The sequence below is a fragment of the Triturus cristatus genome, chromosome 4_1 (genome assembly GCF_964204655.1).
Source record: "Triturus cristatus chromosome 4_1, aTriCri1.1, whole genome shotgun sequence".
Taxonomy (NCBI): domain Eukaryota; kingdom Metazoa; phylum Chordata; class Amphibia; order Caudata; family Salamandridae; genus Triturus; species Triturus cristatus.
The window spans coordinates 59245272-59265405 of NC_140585.1; the positions used below are offsets into that span (position 1 = coordinate 59245272).

Genomic DNA, 20134 nt, shown 5'->3' on the forward strand with positions numbered 1-20134 from the left:
GGCCCCAAGAAAGTGGAAACGCGGCGTGATGCCATCGGAGTCAGTGCGGCACTCCCTGGAGCAGCGGGAGAGCCGCTGCTCAGATATGCAAGCAATGGGGTGGAAAGCGTCCAATATAGCCTTGCAGGGCCTGGGAAGGCCTGAAGTGAAAACCTGCCCGTTTTCAGCATGTGGTGGCCCCAGGAAGATGGGGTCACCACTATTTGTTGGCAAAGGTGCAGGGGGAGCTGCAGGAGCAACGCAGACTCTGCAGCACAAAAGTAGAACGTCCCCACCCTCAGTCTCTGGGGATTGAAGGAAAGAACCCCTCAAGGGTTACTCATGTTTAATGCTGGAACTTTTGTTCTGCAGCTGGGAGCTGATGCTTATGACTGCACATAGGTGTGAAAGGATGAACATGGATTGTCTTTGTGGAGACATCCCCTAGAGGTGTAAAGATGCAATTGCACAAGTGGTGAATTTACATAATGTTGTTTCCTTTGGGGATGGGAAGTCACATGCAATATGCGAAATAATAAGTAAATTGGAAATATGTTGCGAGGAATTCTTGGCATGGTGCCTGGTTGTAATTTCATAATCAAGTGATTATGAATACAATGCCTTTTAGGGGCTGTGATTGACTTGCATTGATCATGTTACCTAATATGATAAGTACCTGTCATTCCAATTGATGCTTAGGCATGTATTCTTGCTAATGCGCTAGTTGAACAACCAGACTGTCAGCCACTGTGATTGAAATATGTATACTGTATGGTTAGTATGAGATGCTCTCAGTCAGGGTTATGTGTCACCATGACAGATATTCCCATTATAAGTGCTTGTTGAAATAATGGGTGGGCCACCACTCCAGGTTATGGTCAACCAGATGCATTTGCGGGCTGATGATGTTCACACATGTTAGTGGCGGTACTAGGCCCCCCCGCGGGAGGGGTGGGAGTGTTTACGCAATGTCAAGAAGTATTTTCAACAACTTATGTATATTTGTAAATTGATGCTTAGTATTGAGTAGTGTGTGTGTAATAAATGTACTCTTCCTTTTTATAATGAAAAGTACAGACTGGACAATCAATTATTGAGTGTTATTTCTGCATACCTTTAAATGGCGGTTACTAGCCCACACCACCTCCCTAGAGTAAGCCTTAGAGTGCTCTGCAACGCTACCCTCTGAGAGTCAAGTGCTACATTGGGGTGTTTGGTTCTCAGTGAAGGACAAATGTACACCCATTATTTGTGCAGGCCTCACAACTAATGCCTCGTTTTACAACAAGGAATAAAACAAAAAAGTCTGTTGAGCACACATGGGAAACATGGCAGCCACTCAGCAAACTTTAGGTGTTTTTAGAGAAGCTCCTGTTGCTCCTCTGAAGACACAGGGATAGCCAGGTTGGAGGAGATCACTAAATATGGTGGACGGTAGTCCAGCGGGGTAGTGGAATTTGTTATGTCTGCTCCCCAGGCAGACCCCGGGTTACCTGTCAAACTATAAATGAGGGGGGACAGTCTTCAAATGTAACTCAAAATAGAAAAATCACTAAAGAAAGACGGGCTGGATTCAGGATGTGGTGGACAGGGCACTCTATCAAAAATGCAACTAAGCCTTATACCAGCCAAACCACCGGTCCACCCACCGGCCCTGTTTAGAGTTGGACGGATTGTCAGCCTTTCATCGAAAATCCAATTGCGTATGTCGATGGAAAACTTCTTCCGAAGGAGAAAGGGCTCTCGAAGAAAACCCATCAGACATTATTAGATAACGCAGCGCTATATAAGAACTTCAAAAATATAAATTAAAAAGTCAATTTTGTATTTGACAAATTCCTGTTTAAATCCCTTGTATGGCAGACTGCTTTCAAGTACTCAACATTCTGTGGTATTTTTATGGATTATTAACAAGAGAAGTGCCAGGATACAGACATATTTTTAGCACCTCTCACTCTGAGAGAAGGCACACTGGCGAGAATACTCCCCTCTAATGCCACCTGTGGCAGACTCCTGCTGAAAGCAGTCATGCTGTCAAGATTTGACCGCTCTTTTGCCAAATAAACCATGCTCCATGCTGACATCACAAATTATCTTTATAGTTTAGGGAATAAATCACATTTAAGATCTCCTATACAATCAGCAGTCAAATACCATGAATGCAAATAAATGTGTTGTTTTATTACATATCAAAAAACATAAATTTCTTATTAATATGTAAAATCTAGTCATCATTGTGTACATTTCATAGCATCATGATTGTTCTTGCTGTATCATAATTTAGTTCATGTTAACTTTGAAGTATATTGAGTTTGATCCTGGTAGACACCTCTGTAGTGTGGTTTTTAAAGGCTCTTGGGTGTCCATACATGGGTGGTGTTTGGATATGTATCATTAATACAGATTACTAAAGTATTGGGTTTCAAATTTATTATGCCACTAATGGTGGTACAAACCACTTGTTCCTAAATATTAATTGTCCAGTTTAGAACTTGTTGCTGATAACGTGAAAGTACAGTGAGTTTGACCCTGGAGGAAACCCCTATAGTGGGAGTGGGAGTGGGAGTGGGAGGAGGAGGAGGAGGAGGAGGAGGAGGAGGAGGAGGAGGAGGAGGAGGAGGAGGAGGAGGAGGAGGAGGAGGAGGAGGAGGAGGAGGAGGAGGAGGAGGAGGTGGTGGTGGTGGTGGTGGTGGTGGTGGTGGATGATTGATGATTGATGATTGATGATTGATGATGAGCAGCAGGAAGAACGTCCTGGACTCAGCACTTTGTTAAAATGACCTCGATGGAAAGCATTAGTTTCTACTATCTTTGGCTACGGAAGATGTATCCTTTCTTCTGATGTGCATAATATATCGGAGAACTTCTTCCTCTAGGCAAGACTGAGCTATGAGAACACTGTGTATTTGGCAGCTCTAGCAACACAAAAGCACCTTACAGATGATTCAGAATGCTACGATCTATCTTATTTGTGGTCTGAGGACGTCCCAACTGCATCACAAAGTTTCACTGTTTGCTCACGAGGCAGCACATACTTTTTATGTCTATTCATTCACCGGCAGTTTATACAACGAGGGTTTCTTTTTGCTTGTTATCTTATGTTAAGGGGTTTTAGAAAGCACGCAGCGGCCCCAGCAACGGGCGTCCCAGCGCTAAAATGTCACTGCCATAAGCAAGCCAAGAACACCCAGGAGGCAATAATGCAGGGAAGAGGTGAGTTTTGATGGCTTTACGAAAGAGAGAATGATTTTGAATGTTTCTAATATGTGCAGGGCGGGAGTTCCAAAGCTTAGGAGCAGAAACGCAGAAGGAGCGTCCTCCGGTCCGTACTCTCTTAAACTGAGGAACAACCGCTAGATGCTGCTCCTTGGAGCGCAGCTGACGGGTAGGTCTATAGGACGCCATGAGGCTAGCCAGAATAGCAGGAGATTGGAGAATCATGATTCTGTGGGCAATACAGAGAGTCTTGGATGCATTTCTCCAGTTTGTGGATGGAACTAGCGATGAAACAGATTCTCGGCAGACCAAGGAGGGCCTGGGCTGCCGCATTTTGTGCCTTTTGTAACCTCAGTAGCTCTGCCCTGTTGGCCCCAATATATAGGGAGCTCGCATAGTTCAGTCTAGAGAGTACTGTGGCCTGAATGATTACCTGACGGATGGTAGGGACGAAGAAACCCAGCAAAGGTTTAAGCCCACGTAGGAGCCCGAAACAAACTCTGACTACTACCTTAGTCTGGGTTTCAAAAGAAAGAGCGGAGTCTATCCAGATTCCTAGATTTTTTACTGCCGGTTTAGGAGCCGGCGGAGGGCCCAAAGAGAACGGCTACCAGCGGTCACTTCACAGATGGATGTCTTTGCCCACCACCAAGGTCTCTGATTTTTTGCCATTGTGCTGAAGACGATTGGCCGTCATCCAATCTGCAATAGCTGTTAAATCTTCCTGAAACTTAAGTGCACCCTGCCTAGAGTCGTCAGATAATGCCACCACCAGCTGTGTGTCATCCGCGTAAGATACGACAGCTAATCCTCTGCTCCTGGACACTGCTGCCAAAGGTTGGATATAGATGTTTAAAAGGGTTGGGCTTAAAGCTTGTAAATGCAAACCTGAATGTCATTTGTGTCAAAACTCAGTATCTTTTGTGTTCCTTTACTTATGAATCCAGATTTCTTTTCCAGCGCCAAGGATCAAGAAATGTAAAGCAGTGAGTCGATATTTCTGGATTCCAAAAGCTGAATTCTTTACTGCTCAAGATTCAATCTTTACCTAATCGTCAAGCTTTCAGAAACTAAGAACTAAACTTTTCAACAGCTGTCTCTCTGATCAATAATTTCGCCATCATGCACGGATTTTGTCCTTTCACCAGTTAGGAGTTTGTTGGGTGATTCTCTGTAAATAAGAAAGGTCTAAAATATATTCAGATACAATTAATCTGGCCGTGTATCATTTACAGTCAGTGGTGAGCCAGCAAATTTCCCAAGGCTCCAGCTTGATACTGGACACCTCTTGGGAAGTGCCACTAGGGTGGGTGCATTTACAGATGCATGTGATGATTGGAATGAGCAACATTTGCCCTGAGTCAGGGCTTTGGATGTAAATGTTGTGCACTGCAAGCATCATCTCTCACAGTTACAGGTCACAATTTCCTACTTTTACTTCTAGTGTCTTTGGACGTTGTTCTCTAGCAGCTGTCATTGAACCGGTTGTTGCACAAACGGACAAAACACCAAAATCAGCTAGAAATATTCTACAGTTTGTGCTTGTTAAACTTATTCAAGTGTGTGGTGTTTATAGGTTTGATCACTAATCCTTGTAGTTTTCTGAAAATCCTTCCCACAACTACTTCCAAATCCACTGCAATGGTATGGTTTCTCCCCTGTATGCGTTTGCTGATGTCTTCGTAGATTTGATAATCGACTAAAGCTCTTTGCGCATCCGGTGCTCTTGAATGACTTTTCCCCTAAGTGTGTTCGCTGATGATTTCTTAATGTTGAAGGGTCACTAAAACTACTTCCACATTCACTGCAGTGGTAGGGTATTTCACCTGTGTGTGTTCTTTGATGTCTTTGAAGAGCTGATAATAGTCTAAAGCTATTCACACATTAAGTGCACTTGAATAGCTTTTCCCCGAATTGTGTTTGCTGATGATTTTTTAATGTTGAAGGGTCACTAAAACTACTTTCACATTCAATGCAATTATATGGGTTTTCCCCAATATGTGTTTGCTGAAGTCTTTGTAGGTTTTCTAATCGACTAAAGCTCTTCACACAGCTCTTCGCACTTAAATGGCTTTTAAACGGTGTGTGTTCGCTGATGTGTTTGGAGCTGTGATAACTGACTGAAGCTCTTCACACATTCACTGCACTTGAACGGTTTTTCCCCTGTGTGTGTTCGCTGATGTGTTTGGAGCTGTGATAACTGCCTGAAGCTTTTCACACATTCACTGCACTTGAACGGTTTTTCCCCTGTGTGTGTTCGCTGATGTATTTGGAGCTGTGATAACTGACTGAAGCTCTTCACACATTCACTGCACTTGAACGGTTTTTCCCCTGTGTGTGTTCGCTGATGTCTCCTGAGATGTGAGGAATCAGTAAAACTACTTCCACATTCACTGCACTTGTATGGTTTTTCCCCAGTGTGTATTCGCTGGTGCCTCCGGAGGGTTGATGAATCACTGAATTTCTTCACACATTCAGTGCAATGGTATGGTTTTTCCCCTGTGTGTGTTCGCTGGTGGCTCTGGAGGGTGTATAACCGACTGAATTTCTTCACACATTCACTGCACTTGTATGGTTTTTCCCCAGTGTGTGTTCGATTATGTTTTTGTAGGTCTAATAACCGACTGTAGCTCTTCACACATTCACTGCACTGGAATGGTTTTTCCACTGTGTGTGTTTGCTGATGTCTCCTTAGATATGAGGAATCAGTAAAACTACTCCCACATTCACTGCACTTGTATGGTTTTTCCCCAGTGTGTGTTTGCAGGTGCTTCCGGAAGGCTGATAAATCACTGAATTTCTTCACACATTCAGTGCAATGGTATGGTTTTTCCCCTGTGTGTGTTCGCTGGTGGCTCTGGAGGGTGTATAACTGACTGAATTTCTTCACACATTCACTGCAATGGTATGGTTTTTCCCCAGTATGTGTTCGCTGATGTTTTTGGAGTTGTGATAACCGACTGAAGCTCTGCACACATTCACTGCACTGGAATGGTTTTTCCCCTGTGTGTGTTCGCTGATGAATCCGGAGATTTGAGGAATCACTAAAACTACTTCCACATTCATTGCAATGGTATGCTTTTTCCCTAGTGCGTGTTTGCTGATGTATTTGGAGTTGCGATAACCAACTGAAGCTCTTCACACATTCAGTGCAATGGTATGGTTTTTCCCATGTGTGTTTTCGCTGATGATCTTTTAGAATTTCTAACTGACTACAGTTCTTCACACATTCATTGCAATTGCTCATTGCTTCTCCTGTGTGTGTTTGCTAATGGCTCTTTAGTAGTTATGACAAACTAAAGTTCTTGCTGCTTGTGTACGATTCTTCTTTCTTGGTTAGTGTCTCTGGGTCGGGTTTATATTTGTCTGCATCCCATGACTGCGTTTCCTGAGGAGCTAACATGGTTGATAAAGCACTTGTGTTATTCTCACATTCCCTGTATGTGTGTGGTATTTTGGATGCTTGATTTCAGATTTCACAAAGAAATACAAGACTCACCAACTACATATATTATAATTGCAGCAAGTGAAGCTTCTTTGTAGGTGGTTATGTCTTTAGATTACATAATGGTTTTGCATGTTTACGAGAAAAGATTAGTCTTCCTTCTGGTTGATGCAAATTGGGACAGTCTGTTGTAGATGAGAGACCCTCTCTTTCCTTTACCCTTCAGTTGTTTGGCTCCATTCCCTTGTGCTTTTCTCCTGCTCCTGTGGTTTGGCCAGAAACAGTTTACTCTACACCTAGTGTGCTGAATGGTGGTCTGCCATCGTTACAGGAAGCAGAGCAATGCTGTATCAACCTCATACCGAACACATGATCAAAGCTGGGGGTTGGAGGCCTGTTTATACAGGAGGTGGTTTGTCAGTGTTGTTGCCTTAATTTTCTAGAGTTCATTTTTAGTCCTGTTGCGTGGAGGTGCACAGCTCAGACTCTTACATCCACTGAATTGCTCTTGACTGCTTCTTCCAGGATCTATCAGTTTATGTGCAGGTTCCTCAGTCTCTGACTGTGCAGCTCTTTACCTGAATAATGGAGCTCATTTTTTCAAACTGCTTTTTTTTTTAGATTTGGACGATTACTTTCATTATTCACGATTATTTGAGCATTCAAGGCTGGTTTCCTATGGGATGCAAAGAGATTTAAAATCACTAAATGGAAATGTAAGAGAATGTGAATACACAATATTTAACTATTTGTAAAAGACATCTCTTTTTTACCATTTTTTATAGTTACCAAGAGATATTTCACCATACACAGATATTTAACTAAATCTTCCATTGAACATGTCACTCTTACCTAATTCAGAAAAGGAGGTGATTTTCCAGTGTTCACAGAGTAACTTAGTACAGAAAGAGCACTCACGGAGTGCCCTCTTGCTAAAGGTACAGCTTTAGGAAGATGCACATGGCCAACATTTTATTTAAAGAAGAAGGGATTGTGTAAAAAGAGATGGATCAGGATGTGCTGCTGTCACTTCAGTTTCAGGAAGTGTATAACAACAGTAACCCTTTCAAGAACTATATGACAAAGAAAACTCTTCAGGAAGTATATAATAAAGGTAACGTTTCAGGAAATATATAATAAAGGTAACGCTTCAGGAAGTATATAATAACGGTAACGCTTCAGGAAGTATATAATAAACGTAACGCTTCAGGAAGTATATAACAAATGTAGCTCCATTCACACTCTTCTTGACAATACTTGCCAGTTCACACTGGAGCAGCTGAAGTTCCAACTGCTGTCTTTACTTTACTGTTTGTTAAGTTATCTTTGCCACATTCCTAGGGATGGTTCACACATGTGTTGGAAGATTTCAGCATTTATAATAGAGATTCTATCACTGGCAGTAATATACCTGCGATATCTCTGCTGCCAATACGTGTCTGCTTTTTGTCTTTTTCTACCTTACAATGGTTTCTGCCAATGTTTTACGTTTGGTGCCAGCATGCTTCTCTGTCGGTGGATGGAGCATTGGCAGAGTGGGACAAGATGTCCGTTGCTTGAGGGTGAGTGCAGCATTTACACCGTTGCACCTTTCTTACATTCAGCTTTACCTTCCTCCCTGTTCATCATCTTCCATACTCCCTTATGTCTGGGTGCTCGCTCAGCAGGGTTCATTGACAGCTAAAGCAAGGGAGTGACTCGATGCACACAGCAGACATAAGGTAATTGTCTGATAGTCAAACGCCATGGTTGGCAGTACAAGGATCACAAGCATAATTAGAGAAGCTCGCCCGGGGCATAAAAACTGAGGAAGTGCACAGGTAGATACTTATGAGGTACATACAGAGGAGGCGAACATGTAGGTACATGCTCCTTTATTTGGGTCTGTTTCAGGTCTTTACTGGGCTGGGTATTAGTGTGCACTGTCTCTTATTGCCGCTGCTGATAAAGGCACTTACTGCATGGGTGTTACCACTTTGACCCTTTATAAGAGGGGAGCAGAGCCTTAGAATGCACAACACCTGGAGACCTCCTGCCTTGAGGGGAAGGTGAGGGTATAGGTGTCAGACAATATCAGCTAGGGACATAAAAGGATCCTAAGAAACACAGCAGCAGAGAGGCGAAATCATCAGCCCAGATGGAGAAGAGCCGGGTCTTCCACTGTTTCCTGATCAGTAGGTGATATTGAATCTTTCTAAGGTAAGGAGGAATAGAACTCCATCGAGTCAGAGCTAAGATATGGAAGGAGCAACCTCTCGTTCTGGCTCTGCTATGATGAGGGATGTGGGCCAGGTTTAGATTGGCGAAGCGTAGTGTTCTGGAGGGCATGTAAAATTGCAGCTAGGCTGGGTACTCTTCGAGCCCTGTTTTTTTGGAGTTAAGTTTTAAACAGTTGTTATGCATCCATCTTACCACCAAAGTTTTTATATTTGGCACAAAAGCCAGTCGACTGCTGAAAGGGAAAAAATAGCTGAGTGTCATCAGCATACAACACTAGTGACATATTCCAAAAGATTTCACTACCTCCGCCAGAGGTCTGACAGAAATATTAACAAGGGCAGGACCGAGCTCCGAACCCAGAGGGATGCCAGGAGCCAGTCCTATTTGGGAAGAGGCAAGGGGGGGCATACATTTAAAGGACCGCTCCTTTAAAAAGGAGGTAAACCAGGCCAGACCTTTGTCCTGTACCCCCAGGTCAGTGACAGAAGTTATAATTATTGCATGTGAGACAGTGTTGAAGGCCGCACTTAAAACCAGGAGGTACAGAGCCTGGGATTTGCCAGCATCTGCAGTACTGCAAAGGTATTCAACAACTGTTAAAAGAGCAATTTCGGTGCTGTGTGATCTAAATACATTTTGGGAGCAATCTAATATTTGATTATGTTCTAAAATTTTGGTTAGGAGATTATTTACATGTTGCTCCACAACCTTGGACAGAAACGACAGAAGAGAAATGGGTCGATAGTTTTCTGGCTGAGTGGCATCTAGCGAAGACTTTTTTTTAGAAAAGGGATAACCTTGGCGTGTTTTCATGATATTGATACTTTTTCAATGCTCAGCTAGAGTTTGGCTAATTCTAGAAATATGGTTGTGATGCTCTACTGAAATTTAAAAATATAATCAGCTTTAAATGGGTCATTCGGAGATCCAGATTTCACTTGACGCATTAAGGTGGAAATAGAACCTGCGTCAAGTAGAGCCAATTGGTCCAAGGTAGTCCATTGCGAGTGGTAGGTCCCTGTGTCAAGGGAGACAGGTTTGACTGTTTTCGCACCCCTGTCAAAGTAAAGATAAAGATCATTGACTAAGCTTGTTGCAGTGGCTGTTAGAAGCTTCCGCTAATCCAGGAATGGAGGTGGGTTTAATCAGGTTGTTTACAATAGACAAGATTTCTTTAGAAGGCTTACAGTTGTTTTTGATTTGTCTGCAAATAATTAGACATGGGCTCTTTTAATCAGTTTCTTGTAACATTTAATCGCTCTCATGTATTGCATTCATGCTGCAGCATCATAGGATTTATGCCAAGGGCACGCTTGTTCTTTGAATCCTAAGGAACACCCTTCTGGGGCGTAGCCACAACAGATCCAAGGTTCATTTGCTATCAGTCCACTCTCTCAAACTCAGATTCCCTTTCCAGTGCCTCTGGGACTACAGCTGCTTCTAGGCCCCCTTCCTGTAATACTGGTTCTCTCTCTACAACATTGGTTGCAGACTGGAAGATTGATTTGGAGTTTGGCAGACTGGGTATTGCATCACAAATGTGACAGATATCCCAGTCTATCTTACTACAATTGTCAATGGATTAAATGCACTTCTAATGTGGCGAGTGGGATACTCTTCACGCTTGTGATGGAGTAACCTGTCCACCAAAATCTAAATGAGACCCTTGGTGTACATTGTGTCCAGTGTCATTTTAGGGTCAGCCCAAGCAGAGACCACCATCTAACCGTCCCCCTTTCAGCTAGTCACTGGTAGGTCAATTCCGAAGCCAATACCTTAGAGCAGAACCAAACTAAGCGCAGAGTCCAGCTCCGAGTCCTTAGGTAATGAAATGTATCTATATCTCTATGAACTGACCAAAACTTACAGACTCCTCTCTAAACAGGTTACCCAAAAGAAGGCGGTGCGCACCTCCGTGGGCCTACTCTATACCATACCGCAGCCCGGGGACCGAGTCCTGATCCACAACTTTCATTGCCAGTGGAAAGGAAGCAAGTTTCAGCGGCCCTTCAAAGTAGTCTTTTCAACTCCCAAAGCTGTCAAGGTCGAAGGGAAAGAGTCATGGTACCACTTGTCAGATATTCGCTTGGACTCATCACTACCACAACCATCATAGGAGTCACCATCACAACCTTTTTCTAATATGAACTATTTACGCTTTGGGGACAGAAGCGCCCATAGGGCTTCCTCCGGACTTTGCGAACACTTTGCAGATAGGAGCGCCCCTAGGGCTACCCCCGGACATTACATTGACTCTTTCATATCCCGACTATAAATATTCACCTGTGTATTGTCTTTTGCCCTATGTGCTTTTATGTTTCTTCAGCTACGTGTCACCATACAGGAACAGGTCAAATTTCAGCAAAGGACACCAGGTAAAGTGGTCCAGCATGTGTCCCGGGATCTTAACTGTTTAACATAGAACTTCACCACATACAACGATTACATAGCGCACTATTAAAGAACACCTGGTATCAACACATGATCTCAGTGGGGAGCAAAGCATCTACCCAACTACTGCTATGTTTGCTCATTCACACCCCATGCAGTGGGTTCAGACTATACCTGTCCAAGGAGGTATCGCCCAACAAATCTTCATGCTGAATAAAAGCCAAACTTCAGGCCCAACACTATAGCACCACAGGAAGTAACAGTGAACCTAGCCAAGTATGATATCATACCTGAACCCCTTTACATCCTGACACAGCAGGATGAGATCCAATCCAATTTAGACAAACTCAAGATAAAGGGGCAGACATGGTCTTAGAAAACAGGGCCTAAACCCAGCCCCTATAAGGGTTTCTTGGAGTTCACAAGCCCTCAGCCCGGTGCAATAACGTGTCCGCACAAGTACCAACCTGTGGACCAAGGCTAGCCCTTAGTGTAACTCGATCCTGCACGGTTGCGCATAGAAGTCAATGGGAAGCTAATGATCTTTACCAGCCAGATATCAGCGATAGACTTTCCAAAGACTCTTATTCGCCATAGCCGGTCCCCCAACACTGCAGCTGGTGGCGACGGTGGGGTCTCCGATGAGATGGCAGATGAACAATGACAAAGCCAGGTCACGTGAGTTGTGGATGGTGTGCACCTCTGTTTCGTTTCACTTCTGGGGTGAACTATATCAGCCTTTCTGTTATGGTGGGCTCTGGCACGTGAGCCGCAGACATTAAGCAAGCACTTGACCTGTATCGATGTTATTTTCCTCATTGTTTGAACTCGCAATGATTATTAATGTGGGTACTTTCGTATTGTTTTATGATTTTGCAATACAGTGGCCAGGAACTGTTCTCACACTTGCTCGGCCACCTCCTATTTCAATGGGAGGGGTACTGTACTCCAGCGCTCCCTCATGGGTATTCCCCACAGCTGGTCATTTCCTTGGTGTTGCACTCAGGGATTGTTTTGGAGGGTTTGGATGGCTTTGGCATGTTGAGGATGCTGAAGTGGGTGGGGGGTGTTGGTGGGTGGGTGGGATTTGCAGGCTTTGTTTATGTGGCTGATCTTTTTATTGATGCTGTGAGGATTGCATATGTACCATCACTCACTACAGAGGAATTATGCTCAATGTATAACAGGCTAAAGTTCTGCATCCAGCTCACACTTTAATCACCTGTTTAACATGGAACGTAAGTGGACTTAACTCACCCAAAAAGATTTGCCAGGTCTTAGCGGATCTAGATCGGCATGATGTTACGATTGCCCTTTTGCAAGAAACACACTTAACCCGCCGGTCTGAAATTCACGTTGGGGAGCAGTGGGCTGGGTACCGTTTGGCCTCTTCCTACACCTAATACTCCTATGGAGTGCGCACGCTCATTAAGAAAAACCTCCCCTTCACGAAGATCAAAACCTGCGTCGACGATGTAGGACGATATGCCATGGTACACGGGAAGTTGGCGGGCAGTTTAATCACGATTGTAAACACTTACGGCCCAAATATAGATGATCCCGCCTTCTTTGAGCGCATCATTTCCACGCAAAGGGATTGGCACGATGCTGTAATTTTGTGGGGAGGTGACCCTAATACACACTTAGACTCCCCGTAGAGACAAGTCGAGCGGCAAGGGTGATCAGTCCTCCGGGGCAGCCCAGGTTATCAATGAGGGAATTGCCGAGCTGGGACTGATTGATGTTATATTATGTTAATAACAACTTTTAAAGCGCACGGACCCCACATGTGGAGGTGAGCATGGGGGCGGTGAAACTTCCGAGCCTTACAGCTTGAGTGCGATCTGCAAGAAAAGATTTAATCCAGCAGAGTGCGGGTCCTCGCAGGCCTGCCAGCTCGACACGGTTCAACAAGATGTTATGGTCGACCGTGTCGAACGCAGCCGACAAATCCAGGAGCACCAGAGCCTGGTGGACGCCTCTGTCCGCATTTGCTCTGAGAGTGTCCAGGACTGCAAGGATCACTGCCTCAGTTGAGTGCGCCGGTCGGAAACCGGCTTGATTTGGCTCTAAGTAGTCTGATGATTCAATGAAGCTTGACAGGCACCTAGCCACATGGGCTTCCAGTATTTTGGCCAGATAGGGAAGGAGAGAAATGGGGCGGTAATTTGAGAGATTCGTGGGGTCGGCCCCTAGTTTTTTAATAAGGGGAACAACCGTCGCATTCCTAAAAGCGCTGGGAGCCTTGCCCTGAGCCAGAGACTCATTAAGGAAAGGGAGTACACTGTGAGGCAAGACGGAAAGGATGTCTTTTAAGACATAAGGTGGACAACAATCATTGGGCGACCCAGATTTAACACGGGTCGTGAGCTCTAATAGTGTTTTGGGACAGATAGGTGGAAGAGGGTCTAATGTGAATTGATTGCTGGAAATATCTTCCTGTGGTTCCAAGCTGATGGTGTAAGGGATACTGGCTTTAATGGTGGTGATTATGTCCAAAAAAAAAGTTATTTAGGGAATTGCAGAGTTCTTGAGTAGGTGCCTGAGTAGGCGAAGTTCTCTCATCATTGCACAAATCATTCACTATCTTGAAGATTTCTTGAAGATTTCTTTAGATTTGTTGTGGGCATTTAGTATTCGAGTAGAAAAGTAAGCTGCTTTAGTGTCCACAATAGCTTTATTATACTCTCTATGAGCTTTCAAGAATTGCTCCTTATCTTCAATGGAATATCTTAGTCTCCATTTTCTCTCTTTTTGGCGCAACTCGAGTTTTTGTTTTTTGAGATTGATTGTAAACCATTTGTGAGTGGCACGTGCGGGAAAACTTAGCAAGGGGGACGTGTACATTACTTGCCGACAATAACCACTCAGAAATGTTCTCTTCCATGGAATTGACGTCAGGGCTGAAGGTAGGTAAAGAGCAAGCCAAGGAGTTAATGAAAGCCGGCTTATCTAGGGATTTCCACTTCCTTGTCATGCCTCCCGCCAATATAATGAGCTTGTTATGACCACAGATAGTAGCTGCAAACTCTATCAAGTGGTGGTCTGACCAGATAAAAGTGGTGATTATAGGCAGCGATAGTGAAAGATTGTGGGACCATATTTGATCCAAGGTGTGTCCCTTTTCATGAGTAGGGGTGAATAAATGCTGGGCCAAGTTCAAGTTGGAGAGAAGCTCAGATAGTTCTACAGCATGGGCCCGCCCGAGACATCATTGAACCAGTAGTTCAAATCGCCAATGAGGAGAACCTTAACAGGATTTACAACTAGAATGGCCATGTGTTCACTTAAGGAGAGAGGGAAGGTGGGCATTGCCTGAGGGGGTCGGTATATAGGTATATAAATATATATATATATATATATATATATATATATATATATATATCTCCAAACGACCACTTTCTCACAAGCAATCCAAGGACACAGCGGGGTGCAGTAAGGAAACCCTTTATTCACTGATTGAGAACAGCATGATGCATTTCGGCAGTAATCGCCTTCTTCAGATGCGGCTCGCAACCGGACACCACCTTTTCCCTCCTTTAAATATTCTGAGGCACTCCCATTGAAGGAAGACCAGCTGACCCCGCTGTGATTGGAGCAGCTGCAGTCTGATGCACGACTACAACATCCAGCATGCACTTCACAGGTAAGTACCGCAGCAGGATCAATTAATGCTCATGTGAGCGCCGAGTTTGTGCCATGTAAAGGAGGGGCCGTGTTGCAGCAGGTGGCCCCATAATTGCTGTGTTAGAAGGCTCCCTTCAGTCCCCAACGTCCCAGCCTCTGAATTAGGAACACACAAGGCCGGAGGACGAGATCGAAATTATCCCGCCTCACCATGAAGTCATAGCCTGCCATTTGCAGCAGCCGCTTGCCTGGTCCATTCCCGAGGCGGTCCTGGAGTCTCTCTATACCTAGAGCTTGAAAAGTCACGATGCCAGCATAGATCCAGGACACTTCAAAGGACGGGTCCTTGTAACGCGCTTCTGGCAAGCGCGAAAATATCTCCAAACGACCACTTTCTCACAAGCAATCCAAGGACACAGCGGGGTGCAGTAAGGAAACCCTTTATTCACTGATTGAGAACAGCATGATGCATTTCGGCAGTAATCGCCTTCTTCAGATGCGGCTCGCAACCGGACACCACCTTTTCCCTCCTTTAAATATTCTGAGGCACTCCCATTGAAGGAAGACCAGCTGACCCCGCTGTGATTGGAGCAGCTGCAGTCTGATGCACGACTACAACATCCAGCATGCACTTCACAGGTAAGTACCGCAGCAGGATCAATTAATGCTCATGTGAGCGCCGAGTTTGTGCCATGTAAAGGAGGGGCCGTGTTGCAGCAGGTGGCCCCATAATTGCTGTGTTAGAAGGCTCCCTTCAGTCCCCAACGTCCCAGCCTCTGAATTAGGAACACACAAGGCCGGAGGACGAGATCGAAATTATCCCGCCTCACCATGAAGTCATAGCCTGCCATTTGCAGCAGCCGCTTGCCTGGTCCATTCCCGAGGCGGTCCTGGAGTCTCTCTATACCTAGAGCTTGAAAAGTCACGATGCCAGCATAGATCCAGGACACTTCAAAGGACGGGTCCTTGTAACGCGCTTCTGGCAAGCGCGAAAATATCTCCAAACGACCACTTTCTCACAAGCAATCCAAGGACACAGCGGGGTGCAGTAAGGAAACCCTTTATTCACTGATTGAGAACAGCATGATGCATTTCGGCAGTAATCGCCTTCTTCAGATGCGGCTCGCAACCGGACACCACCTTTTCCCTCCTTTAAATATTCTGAGGCACTCCCATTGAAGGAAGACCAGCTGACCCCGCTGTGATTGGAGCAGCTGCAGTCTGATGCACGACTACAACATCCAGCATGCACTTCACAGGTAAGTACCGCAGCAGGATCAATTAATGCTCATGTGAGCGCCGAGTTTGTGCCATGTAAAGGAGGGGCCGTGTTGCAGCAGGTGGCCCCATAATTGCTGTGTTAGAAGGCTCCCTTCAGTCCCCAACGTCCCAGCCTCTGAATTAGGAACACACAAGGCCGGAGGACGAGATCGAAATTATCCCGCCTCACCATGAAGTCATAGCCTGCCATTTGCAGCAGCCGCTTGCCTGGTCCATTCCCGAGGCGGTCCTGGAGTCTCTCTATACCTAGAGCTTGAAAAGTCACGATGCCAGCATAGATCCAGGACACTTCAAAGGACGGGTCCTTGTAACGCGCTTCTGGCAAGCGCGAAAATATCTCCAAACGACCACTTTCTCACAAGCAATCCAAGGACACAGCGGGGTGCAGTAAGGAAACCCTTTATTCACTGATTGAGAACAGCATGATGCATTTCGGCAGTAATCGCCTTCTTCAGATGCGGCTCGCAACCGGACACCACCTTTTCCCTCCTTTAAATATTCTGAGGCACTCCCATTGAAGGAAGACCAGCTGACCCCGCTGTGATTGGAGCAGCTGCAGTCTGATGCACGACTACAACATCCAGCATGCACTTCACAGGTAAGTACCGCAGCAGGATCAATTAATGCTCATGTGAGCGCCGAGTTTGTGCCATGTAAAGGAGGGGCCGTGTTGCAGCAGGTGGCCCCATAATTGCTGTGTTAGAAGGCTCCCTTCAGTCCCCAACGTCCCAGCCTCTGAATTAGGAACACACAAGGCCGGAGGACGAGATCGAAATTATCCCGCCTCACCATGAAGTCATAGCCTGCCATTTGCAGCAGCCGCTTGCCTGGTCCATTCCCGAGGCGGTCCTGGAGTCTCTCTATACCTATATATATATATATATATATATATATATATATATATATGGCATCAGCGAAATATGGAGAGGCGGGAGGGCACACATTTCCACCTCACATGGTAACTGGTCCCGGCTAGATTACTGGCTTCTAAGTGAGGAAGCGGGGGGTTGGGTGTCTCAGATAGAGGGATTGCCTCGCACACTATCCAATCACAGCCCAGTTTGCCTTCGCCTACAAATTCCGTGCACTGTTCACAGATCATTCACCTGACGCTTTCGGCCTGAGGCTCTGCTGGACTCCTTTTATGTTGAAACTGTTCGTGAGGCTATAGTGCAATACTTTGATCGCAACAAGGGGTCGGTTGACATTTCTACTACCCTTTGGGAAGCTTTAAAGGCCACTATTTGGGGCACTTGTATTGGCACACCAGCTGGCATCTTGCAAGACTTGCGCGGACAGCTTGCTAAGCTGGAAACCACCTTGCAGCGTCTTGAGCGTGACTATGAGAATGCACCCTGCACTCAGACACTGGCGACAATTAAAGAGTCCATATTGGAATATAATGAGCTGGTGGAGAAAGAGGCAAAGTATATATCTAAATGCCATGTAGCCCGCGCTTATGTCGAGAGTGGATGGCTGGGATGCCATCTAGCTAACAAAATTAAAGCTCGTATTGGTCGGCACACTATTACTAAGATCACCGAAGCAGCTGGCCAGGATCACTACACCACTCAGGAGATTCTGGCACAGTTTAAAACCACTTACGTGGATTTATATACCACACAGGGGGGACCGACACTGAGGACCTAGATGCATACCTATCAGACATAGCCCTTGCGTGGCTTTCAGATGGGCAAAGGGATTTTCTTAGCCAACCAATTACAGAAGAAGATATTCGTATGGCGATCAAAACCCTTCCAAATAAGAACGCCCCTGGCCCTGATGGGTTTCCCTGTGAATTTTATAAGGAATACGCAGAAGAATTAACCCCCCCATCTCTTGGCAATGTACTCCGAGGCATATGACACTGGCCAACTGCCGCCAACCCTTCGGGAGGCTCGGATTATCACGTTACTCAAAAAAGATAAAACACCTTCTCGTTGCGGCTCTTACTGACCACTGTCGCTTATCAACACTGACGCCAAAATATTGGCCAAAATTCTTGCCACCAGGCTGCAGCCGCTCATGCAAGGCCTGGTCCTTCCGGACCAGTCTAGGTTCATTCCCTCCAGGTCTACCTCTCATAATTTGCGCATGCTCTTTGCTATGTTCCATATTCTCGATCCTGGGTTCCAAGCAGCGGCTGTCATGTTAGACACCGCCAAGGCCTTTGATTCCATAGAATGGGGCTACCTTTTTTATATTCTACGGCGAATGAGCTTTCCTCCTATTTTTATCAATTGGATAGGTCTGCTGTACACTGACCCTGTGGTGCGGATCCGGGTAGAGGGTAGTACGTCAAACCCTATCTGCATAACCAGGGGGACGCACCAGGGGTGCCCCCTTTTGCCCCTTCTTTTTGCGATCACGCTAGAACCCCTTCCCTGTATTATTAGACAGCGGCATCAAGCCTCATCCCTCCAATTTGTCCACCATCCCATCAGTATCTTGCTGTACGCGGAGGACATGTTGCTTTTTATGTGTGAGCCACGCGATATCATGGCACCAGTTTTAAGGGAATATATGCGCTTTGGGTTGTTCTCCGGCCTACACATTAATTGGGCTAAATCGATGGTAGTGCCGCTAACAGAAAGAACCCTGCCTCATGAGCTTGAGTTTCCGCTTGTGTTGTCCACGGACCCTGTTAAATATTTGGGGGTGTGGGTTCATAGAGACCCTGACACCGTTATCCACAAGAATTATGGCACTGCATATACAAAGTTAGAACAACAGGTGGACAGATGTGTGAAGCTCCCATTATCGCTGGCTGATCGTATTGCACTTGTTAGATCTGGGGGTCTCTAGTTGGCAAGACCAAATAGGGACCCTTGCTTCTAGTCAGGGTACAGGGACACACACGGTAGATAACCCCTGCTCACCCTCTAGGTAGCTTGGCTCGAGCAGACAGGCTTATCCCCAAGGCAATGTGTAACGTATTTGCAAGTAACAACCACAATGACCCCCCCCGGTACACCATAAATGTAGACCACACAGGTGAGAATATCAAAAATATAACTTTATCTAGTGTAGCAGGAGAAAAGACGATCACTTATAGGGTAATTGCACATAAGCTTAATGGTTGCACTAGGTTACTAGGAAGTTTCTTCTATGTTAAGAACAGTCTCAAGTCTCTACTCGCTATCATAGGGGGTATTACAGCAGGGCTGTAATACCCAGTCAGCTCTTCTCACCGTGCGCGTTAAGCGGTAGCTTCAGCGTGGGCCGATTCTTCCTTGACAGCCCTGGCCTGTCACGTCCGCCCTTCCGCCCGCTCTCGACAATCCAACGAGCGGCGGGAAGGCAGTGCGGCCCTTCTCTTCCTGGGTTCATAGGCTGGGGGCACGCTGGAGGCACTCGCTGCTACTTCGATGAAGACGGGTCACGCAGGTGACTCGGGCACAACTCTGCCGGCTTCTCGGGACGTCCTGATGTCACTGGCCAATCCCAGCGCGGCTTCAGCGAGGGGGGCTCGATCCTCTCAACCAATGAGAGGGCAGCGGGCTCGATCTTCGCCTCGGGAGCGTCGGCAAGGTACGGCGAGATTGCGGGGCGATGTGCGGCCCTCAGACGGTGCAAACTCTTACGGCAACAGGGATTAGAGGGTGCTGGACACGGCCGGGCCGCCCTCAGGGTCTCCGTTGATGGTGCAAGGCAGGATTCACGAGGGGAGGCCACACAGTCCTCCGACCCTCGCAAAAGCCGTGTGTCGATGCGCACACCGATCAGGAGTTTCAGCAGTCGTTGGCAAGTTTACGCTCCAGGCCGGTACAGCGCGATCTTAATAGCATAGTTCAGTTTCTGGGGAACCTTTTAACCCTGGGTTCCAGGACAGGAGGCCAGCTCTTCTCAGGCCCTTGGAGATTCAGTTGTAGACACAGCAAAGTCTTAGTAGTTGCAAGTAGGCAGGGGCACAGCACACAGCAAGCCCTTCTTCTCTCCTTCAGTTGAACAGCAGAACAGGTCAGCCCTTGGAGC

The 20134-nt window shown here is 46.0% G+C and overlaps 1 protein-coding gene across 2 annotated transcripts in view; it reads right to left on the minus strand.

Moving 5' to 3' along the window:
- Window positions 1-2139: 2139 nt before the first annotated feature.
- LOC146839503 (uncharacterized) overlaps window positions 2140-20134 on the minus strand; it is a 133586-nt gene continuing 115591 nt past the window's right edge. For both annotated transcript variants that reach the window (XM_085651548.1, XM_085651547.1), the window contains one exon: window positions 2140-7316. In XM_085651548.1, coding sequence (XP_085507674.1) covers window positions 5270-6442 — 1173 coding nt within the window. In that variant the 5' untranslated portion in view covers window positions 6443-7316 and the 3' untranslated portion in view covers window positions 2140-5269. The remainder of the gene's footprint in view (window positions 7317-20134) is intronic.